Genomic DNA, 14307 nt, shown 5'->3' on the forward strand with positions numbered 1-14307 from the left:
TTCATGAAACACTTGTGGTATTTTTGACTCTTCTAGATGGCACTCTTGGTTTAAAGATTCAACGGAAATGTAATCAACTTTCATTGCACTAGGTTTTATAGTAAAATATCACAAGTGTTTCATGAAGCTTCATTTTCCCATCACTGCCTCCCCAGCAAGAAAGCAATACGAAACATTTCCTAACAGTTCAAACAATTCTGTTCACAAGTCTCTACAAATTGTCTGTGGTGACTTAAATGGCAGGCAATATTTATCTAATACAGTGCTATGGCAAGTGAAGTGAGTCAACCATTACTAGCACACACAATTATTAATGCTTGTCACGTGATTAAAAGGGATGAGGCTTCTTAATTGTACTGCAAGTCACATGTTTAGTGTGCTTTTTACTTTGATAAGTTGCCCTGCATTACAATGCTTTGTGAACAAACTAACGCCCACATATCTTCCTACCAGACCAGAAGCCTTCAGGCAACCCAAACTTAAAAAGACTTTCTCCACTCAGCTTTGGTTAATACATAGCTGCCATGCAACTTCAATAAAGATCCGGCATTACACAAAGAGGGGGGGAAAAACATTAGTATTATGACACACTTGGAGGCCAGTGATTGCTGAGGCCATCTTCGCTTTGAAGACTGTGTAGTTGGTGTTCAGACACTTGAACCGAGGGGACAAAACACTGCCCTCAAGCTGGGGGATGGTTCCCTACTTTACCGATATGAACTTCACACATCAGCCATCATTCCTCCCACCGGCAATGGCTGGACTTTTCCAACAGTACCACAGAGAGATGCTGAGACACAAAACTGGTGTAATATATTATGAAAAGTAGCTTGTGGCTTTTAAGAGAACTCAACATAACACTCCCAAAGATGGTTCAGCACAGAGTCCAAGTTGTAAGGGACACTCCTCTGGGTAATATGAACCGCTGATTGACTAGTCGGCTGTTAGATAGTTTTAATGGTGTGGTTGTCAACAATAACAGCTTGGCCCACTTTTTTTTGCCTCTGAGACTCTCATTGAGAGCACTACTAAAGATGGTGTTAGATCTACTAGTCCACATCCACATAGTCTCCCCCCCCCTCCCCCCAAAAAAAGAGTGCACATACTGTCCAAATGCTGCAAAAAGATAATGACATATTTTTCCATAATGTCCCTGTATCATTTTGAATGTTTCCAAAAACAAAGACAAAAATGTATTTTGTGTTATTTGTAATGCGAGTCTGACATGATTGGACCTAATTTACAAAATGTACACCTTTCAAATAAGATGACAAAAGTAGGCATAAGAGTAGCCTACATATATTCTATTCAGATTTTTCAATACGGTAATTAGACATACAGTGTTCCCATGTGGTAACGGACGGTAAATAGGTTGAAACTAGGTAACTAACGTACCGTTATATGCAAAACAAAGATCAGCTACTTATGGGCTGACGCACAACCGAGCCATGTAAATGAATGCAACTTAAGGCGCAAACCTACATTGGTGAATGTGAATCTACCGGCGTGTTGCAACAGAAAAACAGCGACCCCTGGTGTTCTTACGAGGGGAACTTTTTGATGCACCACATATACAGGTAGTCCTCAATTTACGAACACAATGGGTTACGAGAGGCTGTTAGTAAGTCAAATTAGATTGACATATCACATTTTATTTTCAAATGTAGATTTATAAATACAAAAAAAAATGAAACAAATAAAAATGAAATAATATAATAACAAAAGTTTTGAGAATGACAAAAATATAAATTTTCACAAAATTTACTGCCTCATTTTTGATGATGGCAATTTGAATTTACTCCAGAATGTTACCATCAGATGAATTGAAATTATTTTTCTAAGACCCTAGTTGCCATTTATTGGCTCGTCAAGAATTTCAAGGAGAGGTGTTAAATTGCTGTGAAGAAGGCTTCAGGGCGCCCAAGAAAGTCCAGCAAACGCCAGGACCGTTTGATAAAGTGGATTCAGTTGCAGGATCGGGCCACTACCAGTGCGGAGCTTGCTCAGGAATGGCAGCAAGCAAGTATGAGTGCATCTGCACGCACAGTGAGGCGAAGACTTTTGGTGGATGGCCTGGTGTCAAGAAGGGCGGCAAAGAAGCAACTTCTCTCCAAAAAAAACATCATGGACAGACTGATATTCTGCAAAAGGTACAGGGATTGGACTGCTGAGGAATGGGGTAACGTCATTTTCTCTGATAAACCCCCATTCCGATTGTTTGGGGCATTTGGAAATAAGGTTGTCCGGAGAAGGAAAGGCGAGCCATCCTGTGTCATGCCAACAGTACAGCATCATGTGTTGGGTTGCTTCTCAGCTTTTCATATTTTTGCCTAAAATCACAGCCATGAATAAAGAATGGTACCAAAACATCCTCCAAGGGCAACTTCTCCCAACCATCCATAAACAGTTTTGTGACGAACAATTCCTTTTCCAGCATGATGGAGCACCTTGCCATTTAGCAATAGTGATAACTATGAGCTCAGAGAGAACATCTTCAACATTTTGGGTCCATGGCCAAGAAACTCCCCAAACCTTAATCCCATTGAGAACTTGTGGTCAATCGTCAAGAGGCGGGTGGACAAACAAAAACGGACACATTCTGACAAACTCCAAGCATTGATTATGCAAGGATGGGTTGCCATCAGTCAGGATGTGGCCCAGAAGTTAATTGACAGCATGCGAGGGCGAATTGCAGAGTTATAGAGAAAAAGGGTCGACGCTGCGAATATTGACAATTTGCATTTAATTGTCAATAAAAGCATTTGACACTTGTGAAATTATTGTAATTATACTTCAATATATTATAGTAACATTTAACAAACATATCTAAAAACACTGAAGCAGCAAACTTTGTGAAAACCAACACTTTGTGTCATTCTCAAAACTTTTGGCCATGACTGTATAAACCGTATTGACATATACAGGACACTGTCTAAAACATTTTTTTAAATTATGTGTATGTGTGTTAGTTAGAGCACCCTACAATATCGTGTGAACTCCAAGCCATAAAGTTGACAGCAGTCAGCAGTGCCTTGCAGCCAGCGATCAGAGCCATTAAGATGTTGTTGTTATTTATTGTCATTCAATGCTTTTTGTTTGATCTGCAATGCTATGAGGGTAATGGCAAAGAAAATGATACTGGAGCAGTATTTTAAAATGGTACATGCGAGAGCTACGATTGGGATGTTCCTACAAAAATGTATTTACGCGTTACCAAAGTTCACCCCTGCCTCCGCCTCCCAGCACTGGGTACTTTTTTCAAACACAAGGCATTTAACTGTCTTATATCCGTTTTATTTTTCTGTTCCGTTCATGTTAATAATAATTTGGAACACAGTGCATTTTCGCAAATAAAGTTATAAAGAAGTGAACAAAGTTTAGTACCACCAAAGTGCCACCTGAATTTTGACTTGGTGTTTGTTACATTTTACAATATTTGCAGCCCGCCCTCAAACACACACACACACAAAACACACAAGTGCACTGTTTGTTACATTGCTTGTCATTTCTTGACATCTCTGCTGCAGGCCAATGCTAGCTTTCTGGCTCAATGTAGTGCACCATTATTTTTGCCCTAGGCTTTCAGGAGCCACCTACACCCATTGCAGACAGTGACTGGCACACATGCACACATAGTTACAGTATGTATATCTTGCATAGTGCATTGTTTGTGCGCACGGTCACGTGTGTGTGCGTGCGTGTGCATGTGATAACCCAGTCCAGAAGGCCTGTAAAATATGCACAGCAGTCCTATGCATAATGCATGGCTACAGCAGGAGGAAAGAACTTGTGAGCTGAGTGGATTTCCAGCTCTCCATCTCCCCTCTTCGCCCCTTCCTTCCTCAACTCTGCTTTCTCTTAGTTGTTCATTGTTGGACAGGTTTTAAACTGTGGTTCTCATCCTTTTTTCCTTGATGTAAAACATTTTTTGCAGCCAAGTATCATCCCCCTACCCCCAAGCAGCGCAAAGCATTTTTGGTTTGAAAAAAAAGGACTTAAAACCAAGTGCTTGTCTGATATATTGAAATTTGTAACTTAATTTGTACAGTGGTCTCTCACTAACTAAAAAATAATAATTTAATTAATTACAAATAACAATCTTCCACTTAACACACTTCATGTCTCCTTGGTGATGACATATCCGCTAATACCTCTATGAAGTTTAATTTCAGATTAAAAGTATGCTACATATTTCATATACAAGTCTCAGGAAAACTCAGCATTCAATGAGTCACACATTTTTAGTGGTTGTGCACAAATTTCCATGTTACACACAGTATGTGTGTCAGGAGTCTGGACTGGAGAATGAGAAAGGAAAGGTGAGGCGAGGTCAAAACAACAACAAACACAAACAAACTTGAGAATGTGGCCCTTAGTGAAGAAAGGGTAATATTGGGCTTGTGAAAAAATGCAAAGTATGCATTTGTCTGCAAGATTTTGCTTTTATTTCACATACCCACTGAATAGAATTAATCAATGTATGGTACCTGTGAACTGGTATTCCAGCCCAGGATGATTGGACTACATTCCACAATTCCTCTGCCGGATATTGTGGAATGATTAAAATAAGATTATTATTTTTGGGTGTAGAAGCGGCAGAGTTACTGGCTGCACAGGAAGAAATGTGATACCACTATTTAGGGGAGCAAAGACAAGGCCAATAACCGTAACATCTTCAACCACTTTAACTCCCTGCCTCCCTTGTACCCCTCTGTCAGCAGTGATGCTGACCCCAAGCAGGCTGAGTATATATGCCTCATCAAAGACTTTGATTGGTTGTTATAGGACATATCCGTTACAGAGCAACACCAATGAGGAAGACCAAGGAGATTGTACTCCCCCTATGCAGCCAATAAAATTTGAGAGTAACTGTGAACGTTGTTGGGACTTTGGAGTGCCTTGGGCTGCAAACTGGACAATAAACTGAACACGGACCTGCTCTACAGGAAGCGGCAGCCTTCCTGAAAAGACTGGCCTTGTTTAACTTCTGCAATGATGGAGTTGTCAGTGTCCCTGTCCTCTACTAGAGTGTGTTGAGGGGACTGCACCAAGGAGCAAACGCACAGAGCTGAACAAGATCATCAGGAATCCACGTTCAGAGGTCAGGGTACAGCTGCACTGTGTGGAAGCTGCAGTGGAGCAGAGGAATCTGACTTAACTACAGCCCATCCTCAACAATGTCACTCATCCGCTGCATAGTGCCATCACCCAGCAGATGAGCACATCCAGTGGTTGACTACTGTCACAAAAATTGACAACTCAAAAAAAGTATTGGTCCCCCAGGCCATTAAGACTCCATAACACCACCGTAGGCAAAGGGAGAGGAGATAGGAGATAACTGACATGTTAGAAAACCACACGTCAGCCACACAGTTTCTGTTTTCCTCTCTTGTCTTTCTATCTACCTTCTTTGCTGCACAGCACATACACAACACTAATCCACAATCAATATTTTCACCTTGTTGTTCTTGGCAGCCTCTCTAAGTGCCAAAACAAAATCAACAATTCATTACAGCATTCCTCAAAAGGAATATGAGGTTAATTTGTCGGAAGCAATTGTCAACTTCCCACAGTTTGTCATGTCATTCTTCTTCAGACCACTAAGTAGTTGATTAGCACTGCATCAACAAACTTACAATGAGCTGCTTGAGACCCGCAAAGGACTGTTCCACAGAGTTGGCGGTGAGAACTTGTCGCTTCATGGCTGCCTGTTCCCCCAAGAATCGAAGCATTAAATCTTTTACGGCATCACCCTGTGACAAAATGTACAAAATGTAGTGACATATGATGCAAAAGAAGGAACAAAACAATAACAATTAAAGCTACTTGCATATCATTTTTTATTTCTGATCCAAATTTAAGTTAAATGTGGCAATGGAGCTTTGGTGCAAATTATTTGACATACAGTACATTGGCTAAGTGACATTTTAAAATAATGCAAATATAATAGTAAGTCTGAATAGGTAATGCCTGTCTATCAACAAATGATTCCCTTCAAGCAACTACTATAGAGACCCAGTAAGCATCTCAGCCCATATGACACTCAGTTATTTGTTATTTGCATTTAACAATTAACTTGTTAGTAAGGGTGTATATCCCTTTTGGTATAATTTTCCCCATATTATTGGTGTATAATAAATAAAAAAGAGGTGTAGAGATAGACCAATATGTTTTTTTTCAGGGCTGATACCAATACCAATTAATAGTAGTCGAGGAGGCCGATAACCGATATTTGGAGCCGATATTTACTTTCACTAAAAGTTTAAATATCTGTGTAAAAAAAAACAAAAAAAACATAAGAAATGCACACTCCAACTCTTAATTGTGTCAAGAATGTTTTTTGAACATCATTTTAGATTTGCAAAAGGTTGTTGTTGTTTTTTTAAATCTTAGATAATAGACATCTTTGTTTTAAAATTGTAACAAAAAGTTCAGGGAGCTCTCTGGTTCATCAGTATGTCAAAGCCAATTGAAAACTTGAAGCGGAAGTCAACCTTAAACATTTCTTGACAGTTGACAATAATATGTTATATGTGACCTCACTCGTCTAAACATGACACTCTGATTAATATTACATTTGTGGAAGATGGGTTATGAAGCAAAATCCAGCCGTTTTTTTCCATCTCAGGGGGTGGCCATTTTGACACTTGATGTCGACTGAAGATGACATCGCAGTGGGCTCTTTGTACAAACCCACTACTTTCTGAACTCAATACCACTCCTTTATTTCCTGTCTTTCATGATTGGACAAACTAATTAATCCAGGTGTGTCTGGCCATTGTTGTCGTGGTTACTGAGGTCAGGCACACCTGGATTAATCAGTTTGTCCAATCATGAAAGACAGGTAATGAAGTGGTGCTGAGTTCAGAAAGTAGTGGATTTGTGCAAAGAGCCCGTTTCTCAGGGATCAGGCAACGACCAATCACAGCTCACCTATTTTCTGCAGCTGAGCTGCGATTGGGTGTTACCTGTGACCTGAGCAACTGTGATGTAATTCATATTCCACTATCGCAATATTAACCAGAATACTGTATTTAGTGGGGCATTGAACATATTATTGTAAAAAAAATTTGGGGGGTTGCATTCCCCTTAAACAAGTAACTAGCGTCCTATTGTTTTCCACAGTAAATACATTTTTCCCAAATTTAAAAATATCTGAAATGTTACTTATTACTTATCTCAGTTTTACTTTCAAGTAAAACGAAAAGGAGCAGAGAGTTCTGCAGCATCCCTTATAAAGTGAACTTAAAATTTAAAAAAATAGTTCTCTAAAGTAAACACAATGTTAAATTGATGTATTATCGGACATGAAATTTATATGAAAAAAAGGCAGATGCCGATATTCATAAAAATGCTGAATATTGGCTGAATATAATGTGTTTTCTAGTAAATTATTTTTATTACCTGAAGGTTGTCAAACTTGAGACCCGGCATGGTGAGGATATACTGCTGTGTGGCCATGGAGAGCAATGACTTCCTTATCTCCTCAGACGGCAGCCATGCATCATGACGTCTGTCCACCTCGCTTAGACTCAGCGCTGTTGCAAATGCATCGTCACTTCCTGAGAATACAGCCTGAAGCTGGTTGAAAGGCTGGGGCTGAGTAACCGGAGATGAGGCGGGAGGTTGACTTGAAGATGTTAATGTTTGGGATGGAGGAAGTTGAGACTTGGCTGTGAACTCAGGAGGGACAGAATTGTGTCCTGTATGAGGAGTGGGAGCACCCAGAGTGTCACATGAGGAGGAGGTAGAAGAGAGCTTGTGCGGGTTTGCGGCTATAGGTGTTGCAGTCGGGCCTGGTGAGATCTCTGCATTGGGGTTGGACACTGAGATGAAGGAGGAAGGGGCCATGAAGGAATCAAAAAAGTCAGAGGCTGGATTGACCTGTCCATTGTCATTGAAGAATTTGCTGAGACTAGGGCTGGGCTGGCATACCAGTGGAATGGTCAACTTGCTGGGCGTTACCACTTCATCACTTCCCCCACCACTCCCTATACTAAAACTGGGGGACTTGATCAGGGTGGGCTGGAAGCCGTCAGGTATCAGTGAATTTGGCTGCTTACTTTGGCTAAATATAGTGCACACTGGCACAGAGCCGTCTTTGAGATTTGTCCCTTTTTCCGACACTGGTTCATCACTTTGAAGACTAGATGGACTCTTTGTGTCGGTGTGAGATAAATGGGAATGCTCTCTTGCATTTGCCCCATCATTTATCTCTTTTTTCTCAGAATATTCTTTCTGCTGTACATCTAAAACTTCAGTCTCACTCATAATCTGTAAGATGTCTGTTTGTTCTTCAGTGCCACATGATGTGTAGCTTTCATTCCCCTCATCAACGCCACAATCAAGGAATGAATCCATCGGAGCAACATCCTCCTCCTCACTGTTATTGGGAGAATCAGAGATAATGACACTCTCCATCATTTGGTCATTGAGCTTGTCCATCAGGCTTTCTGATGGCGAAGCACTGCTGTCTCCGAGGGGTGTTGCAAAGTCTCCCCCCAGGTCGATGCTCTCTCCCTGTGGCAAGATATTGTCTCTGGCAGGAGTCCGACTGCTGGTTGACTCTGGAGGGTCTGGGGATGGAGCCTCCTGGGTGACATCCTCTACCGTGATGTCCAAAGTGACTGGCCGCTGGGTTGGAGCCTCCTCACGATCCATCTACTGCTTTTCGAATCTTAAATCATATTGAAAGACATATGTCAGTAATTAAAATAAATAAAGAAAATGTATATTTTTAAACAATCGAATAGAAACAATATTAACTACAAACTATAGCAACGACACGGTTAGCACGAGAGATGAGTTATCGCTGTAAAAACTTTACATAATTATCTTTCATATAACGCTTTATCCGAGATCAAAAGTCAACACGCACAGTACTTCTCTTGCACGTAACGATATCGTAACCAATAAATCGCAAAGGCATTGATCTCATTTAGCTATTTTGCTAACACTTGTACCAGTTAGAAACGGAGCTATTTGCAATTAGTCCTTTTTTTGCTTCAGGAATAGTTGCAAGATGTTATAAAGAAAGATAATAGTCCGAAAGTATCCATACAGATTTGTGATTACAGAAGTCAAAAGGTTCAACATAAATATATCACGGGTACAAATTCTTACCAATAACTGGCGCAACCATACAACTTCAATGCGCATGAGCGGTTACTATTGCTATCCGGAAGTTTGGTGTACGGCACGCCGTAGTGACCAAATCTCTTTGGATGACGTATATGATATTCCGGAATTGAATTACGCATGTTTTATAACGTATTCAACGTTGAATAATTTCTGTTGCGCATTCCGTTCGGAAACGCGAACGTAATAATTTAAGAATCGCGGAAGTGGTAGAAAATTGTAAACGAATGAATGTGTTAGATCCATCGTCTTGTTTATGTTATTTAAAAATACCCATTCAGCAGTACATTTAAAATGGAAGACGACGCACCCGTCATTTATGGTCTTGAATTCCAGGTATGCATTTTACAGGGATATCATATTACTGGTGCGTTTTTAGCTTGCTAAAATGATAATTTTCCTATTCTGTGTTCCATTTTCATTTGCACAGTTTTTGCAATGCATGATTTTTAATCTCCTGTTTTCGATTTTACTGTCCTGTTGTTAAGCTGTATCTAAAGTCCCTTTTTTGCATCTGAATGGTTTGCAGGCACGATCACTGACTGCCCAGACAGCTGAAACTGATGCTATTCGTTTCCTTGTGGGTACACAGTCTCTAAAGTTTGACAACCAGGTAAGACAACAGACGTGGTCAAGTCACAGTAATTTAAAAAGGGAAATTACGTGTAAATGTGTAACGGTTGTTATTGTCAAGCACGGCTCCAATACTTTTTCCATCGGTAGAGGGGTGTTTGGGGTGGCTTTACGGAGGGCGGGGCTGTAAGAATAATTTATAATTATATTTTAAAATATAGTTACTTTATTGTTGTTATATTGTTGCCAACTAATTGACCACAACTTTGGTCAGACAGAGTTTTGCATTTTAAGATAATAATGTTGATTTTTGGTTTATACTGTCATACTTATATGTGTAACAATATATTTGCGTTTGTAGTTAAAATTTGCAATTGGGTAAAATGGTGTGGTGTCATATTGTGAGTTAATGTTTTGCTCTAAGTAATCAAAATGAAACACATAATTCTATATCACTGTGATCTCAAGTATGAACAGTCATGACATGTTAAATGACCTAAGACAATTTATGGACAGGAGATGATGAAATTCCTAAATTCCTTGCTGTTGTACAAGGAAATGAAGCAAATGCTGTTCTTAAATTGTTAGAGACTATTTGCTCATGCAGTTGTTCACAAAGTGGTGAACCTTTTTCTATGAACAAATGAGCCTTTCAATCTTTCTTTCCCAACCATGACACTCACCTCTTTTTAATTAACCTGTTCACTCGTGGAATGCTCCAAACAAGAGGTTTTTTTTAGCTTTACTCAACTTTCTCAGTTTTTCGTCCACTCCGTCCCAGCTTTTTAGGAACATATAGCATGCATCAAATTCATATTGAGCAAATATTTGCGCCAAAAAACAAAACAAAACCAAAAAAAAACAAAAACTTTCTTCAGCTTTAACATTAAATATCTTGTCTTTGTAGTCTATTCAACTTAATGTAGGTTAAAAGGGATTTTTAAAATCAATGTATTCTGTTGTTGTTTTTTGTGTGTGTTTTTTTACATTTTAAACAACATCCCAGGTTAATTGGAATTCCGCTTTGGAAAACAGTGCTTCAACTATTCATTATTATACTAGCAAATTTTAATTTTTTTGACATTGATAAATGTAGCCTATGTACAAAAAACATTCCATATGTTATACCGTTATATCATGTCATTGATGTTTTATATTGTTCCGCCAGTGGTGTAGTCCAGGGTATACGCCGGTATACGAAGTATAACTATGGAGGACCAAAACTCCCAACATTCAAAATAAATAAATGAATAAAAGTAGAAATAAAAATAGATATACAAAAATATATAATTAGAAAATTAAATCCCCAAAAAATAAATATAAATGGAAATAAAAACAACAAAATATATATACATAAATAGATACATTTGTATTTAAATTTGGAATTATATTTTTTTATATTAGTTTTTATTTTCACTTTTAGTCATTTAATTATGTAGTCATTTATTTATTCTTAATTTTGGCAGTTTTGATCCATATTGCCAGGAAGAAATGTTATTCAAATGAGGGGGCGGTCCTAAGCATGTCTTGGGTTGGACTCCACCGTTGCAAACTGCCTTTCATTGGTCGAGTGAGCGGCGGCGAAGAAGGAAGTCTCGCTGGCTTGCATGGAGAGCTCCAGCAATGGACGACTATCTTGTTCACTGTCACCACAACTTACGACGTGAGTTGCTCGACAACAAGTCGACAACTTGTGTTACCAAACTGTTCTTAACAAGTCTTGATCATTTTATTATTGTGAGTAAGTACAAATGATGGATTTTTATTTCTTACATGTCACCGTTTCTAAAAGAGGATGTTTTTTTGGACTATTAAAAAAAAATGGTGAAAATTGAGAGTATGCCCACTTCTCCAGGGACCACTACACCACTGGTTTCCGCAATATAAATCATTATATCGTACAACTCTGTGTCCAACTGTCCATATATGCTAAATGTGAGTATTTTATTTTATAGTGTACTGTAGATGACTTGTACATGATCAGTTTTAATTTTATGTGATTCATTTGTATCAACTTTTTTTCAACACTATTTGGAACCTCACATGTAGCCCAGTCAGTTGTGCATTCATAATGCAATAACAAATAACAAGACTTCAGCCAAGTGTGATTCTTTATGATATAAAGAACTGTTACACATTAACCCTTTTTGGTTACTATGGTTTCTCGTATTATTGATTAACTGTTCATGTGTTTTATTGTATGAACTGTATGTTTGTATGTGTGATTGGGAAGAAAGATGAGTTTGTGTGCATGCATGCCGGCATGCACATCTTGCATAGGTCATTACAGAGACAGATGAGAGAAACAGTTGGTGCTAAACGGGAAGAGAAATAATTAGCTCTCTAAGAAAGATAGGGATGACGGTGAGAGCGAGAAATGTCTGCCCAGAGAAAAATGAGCCTGTTTTCTGGCAGACTTGAATGTGAAAATGGTCTGGCACCAAATGCAAACCTAGCTCATTCCAAGTCTTGTATAGAAACAGTCAAAAATTATGCTTGTTGGAAACGGTGACAGTGACCACTTGATCTTTGTAATTTATTATCACACATTGTCAATAGCTGAATATACTATTCTTGACACTTCCTCTACTCAAGCATCAGCCCAAACAAGATTTCATTTAAGCGCGGGAAGAGTGGGAATGTTGTTGGACTTGGTCAGAGATGAGGTACACATAGGTGCAGGTTTCTGGTCTTCAAGAGACAAGATGGTAAAGCAGGCAAAGGAGTAGTGTAGGAATCTATGAAAGGAAATGGCACTAGTTGAGATCAAGGCAATAGTACAAGCAAATTTGAGCTAGATGTAACTACCATTATTTCCAGTCTACAAAACACACCTTGATTAAAAGCCCCGACAGCTAAATTTTGCCGATCTGACCAATTGAGCTGAGACGATTGGGATAATGCCTTGCTGACAGGCACCTCTACAGTAGCCAGCAAGCAGACTAGCAACAACTAGTGCTCTCCCACAATAGTTGCAATATTTACAATGTTGTCTGTAACGTGACATGAAGTCCTTACAGATTGAGTTACCTTCCCCTAGGTCCCGACTTATAAATTACGTTTGCATTTCAGAAGTATGACATTGGACGTTGAAACATATCCATTTCACATTTGATTTGTTATATTAATTATTCATTTTTTCACAATGGGGCGTATTCTCCCATTTGAGATTTAGTCAATTTCTTATGTGCCATTCTTGTGCACTTTCAAAGTGCAGCAATTTTCCTGTCTCATGACACTGACACATCCACCATGCATAACCTGGAAATTCATGCACAACCACCAGTGGCATGATTCGTTGACTAGTGTGTCCCTACTTTCTAGTTCATAGAATTTTCCTAAAATGTGTTAATTCCATAGAAATCCATTTGGAAAATACAATTTCTTTGAATGCATGTCATACTTTTAGCGCAAAATTAACTTGTGGATCCGGAAGTTATACTGATCCCTGCCAGTGATGTGTGTGCAGCTCATCTTACAGGCTACTTTGAATGTGCAAAGCAAGTGAAAGTTGGCCAGGTTGCCATGCAATGCGTGTGGAATGCGATTAAATACAATAAAATAAAAAAATCAGTTTCTCACGGCCCATGATTATGACTGTATTGTTTGTGATCGGCACTTCAACTCCAAGACTCATCAGCATGCTGACCCTTTTTTCCATCAATTAAGATGATATAATCTTGACGTTCGTCCGTCGTTGTAATGTAGTAGAGACACAGTGATTGTATATGGGAAAAAAAAAGAGTGCATCAGCCTATGTCTTTTTTTTTTTACTTAAGCCTGTACTATTTCTATACTAACATGCCTACCATTGCAGGCTTTTATCATAAGTTGTGCTGTTATGTTGTTTTCAATGGAAGTAATTATATTTTCAAGTTTTTGTGTGTTTGCTGGCCAGAAATTATCTTCTTAGTTTGGCAGAGTTTTAACCAACACCAAGAAAAATGTTTTTTCGATTGGCATTTCAGCCCGGAGAGCTCCTTCTGTATCCATAAGCTTTGTGGCCTCTCCACCTTCCATTAAGCATAATGCAGGGTGGAAATGTCTCTCTTAACTCGCAGAGCACCTCTCAAATCCCTTGGAGACCAATAGCTAGAATGACAGATCGGAGTGTGTGTCGGCATGGCATTTAAGGCCGCTAATGAGATAAAGTGCCCAAGCTTGGCACCTCTCACCCGCATTCTACTCCTCCGTACCGCTTACTGTCATCTGTGCGGCTAAAGAGCTTTAGAACAGAGGCCCCTGAAGTGGGGTCCACAAGCCAGCTTGGTTTTATCCCTCCCTTACCTCCTCTTCCCTCTTCCCTCCTCCCTCCTCTACTTCTCCCTGCCTTCATTCCAGCACATAATTAAAAGAGCTGGGCCGGGTGCCCAAGTGGTTCAAAGTTATGAGTCACTCCCCAGGCCTGGAAGAGAGAGGTATAAATCACCTAGGGGGAGGGACTGTTGGAGGTTCTCTTTCCCCTCGCACCTGGGATTATTTGGGAGGACCCTATTACTAGGCCCTCCAATTACCCCATCCCGTCGGTCTGAATTTATTTGTACCGCTCCCCCACCACCATTAAATTATAACTTTGCTTATTTATTTTTTTATTTT

The 14307-nt window shown here is 39.4% G+C and overlaps 2 protein-coding genes across 4 annotated transcripts in view; one reads left to right on the forward strand and one right to left on the reverse strand.

Moving 5' to 3' along the window:
* The window catches only part of trappc12 (trafficking protein particle complex subunit 12), a 29471-nt gene extending 20280 nt beyond the window's left edge, over positions 1 to 9191 (reverse strand). The window contains exons 1-3 of one of the 3 annotated variants that reach the window (XM_086094089.1): positions 9124 to 9191; positions 7405 to 8677; positions 5637 to 5753 (exon numbers count right to left, since the gene is read on the reverse strand). In XM_086094089.1, the coding sequence (XP_085950215.1) occupies positions 5637 to 5753; positions 7405 to 8661 (1374 nt within the window). In that variant the 5' untranslated portion in view covers positions 8662 to 8677; positions 9124 to 9191. The other 2 variants (XM_086094091.1, XM_086094090.1) reach the window with 2 other exon arrangements.
* Positions 9192 to 9319: 128 nt separating this feature from the next.
* eipr1 (EARP complex and GARP complex interacting protein 1) overlaps positions 9320 to 14307 on the forward strand; it is a 40782-nt gene continuing 35794 nt past the window's right edge. The window contains exons 1-2 of the mRNA XM_086094092.1: positions 9320 to 9474; positions 9668 to 9751. Coding sequence (XP_085950218.1) covers positions 9433 to 9474; positions 9668 to 9751 — 126 coding nt within the window. The 5' untranslated portion in view covers positions 9320 to 9432. The remainder of the gene's footprint in view (positions 9475 to 9667; positions 9752 to 14307) is intronic.

This window comes from Leptonotus elevatus, chromosome 14 (genome assembly GCF_054856555.1).
Source record: "Leptonotus elevatus isolate MCC_2025b chromosome 14, RoL_Lele_1.0, whole genome shotgun sequence".
In the NCBI taxonomy this organism is placed as follows: Eukaryota; Metazoa; Chordata; class Actinopteri; order Syngnathiformes; family Syngnathidae; genus Leptonotus; species Leptonotus elevatus.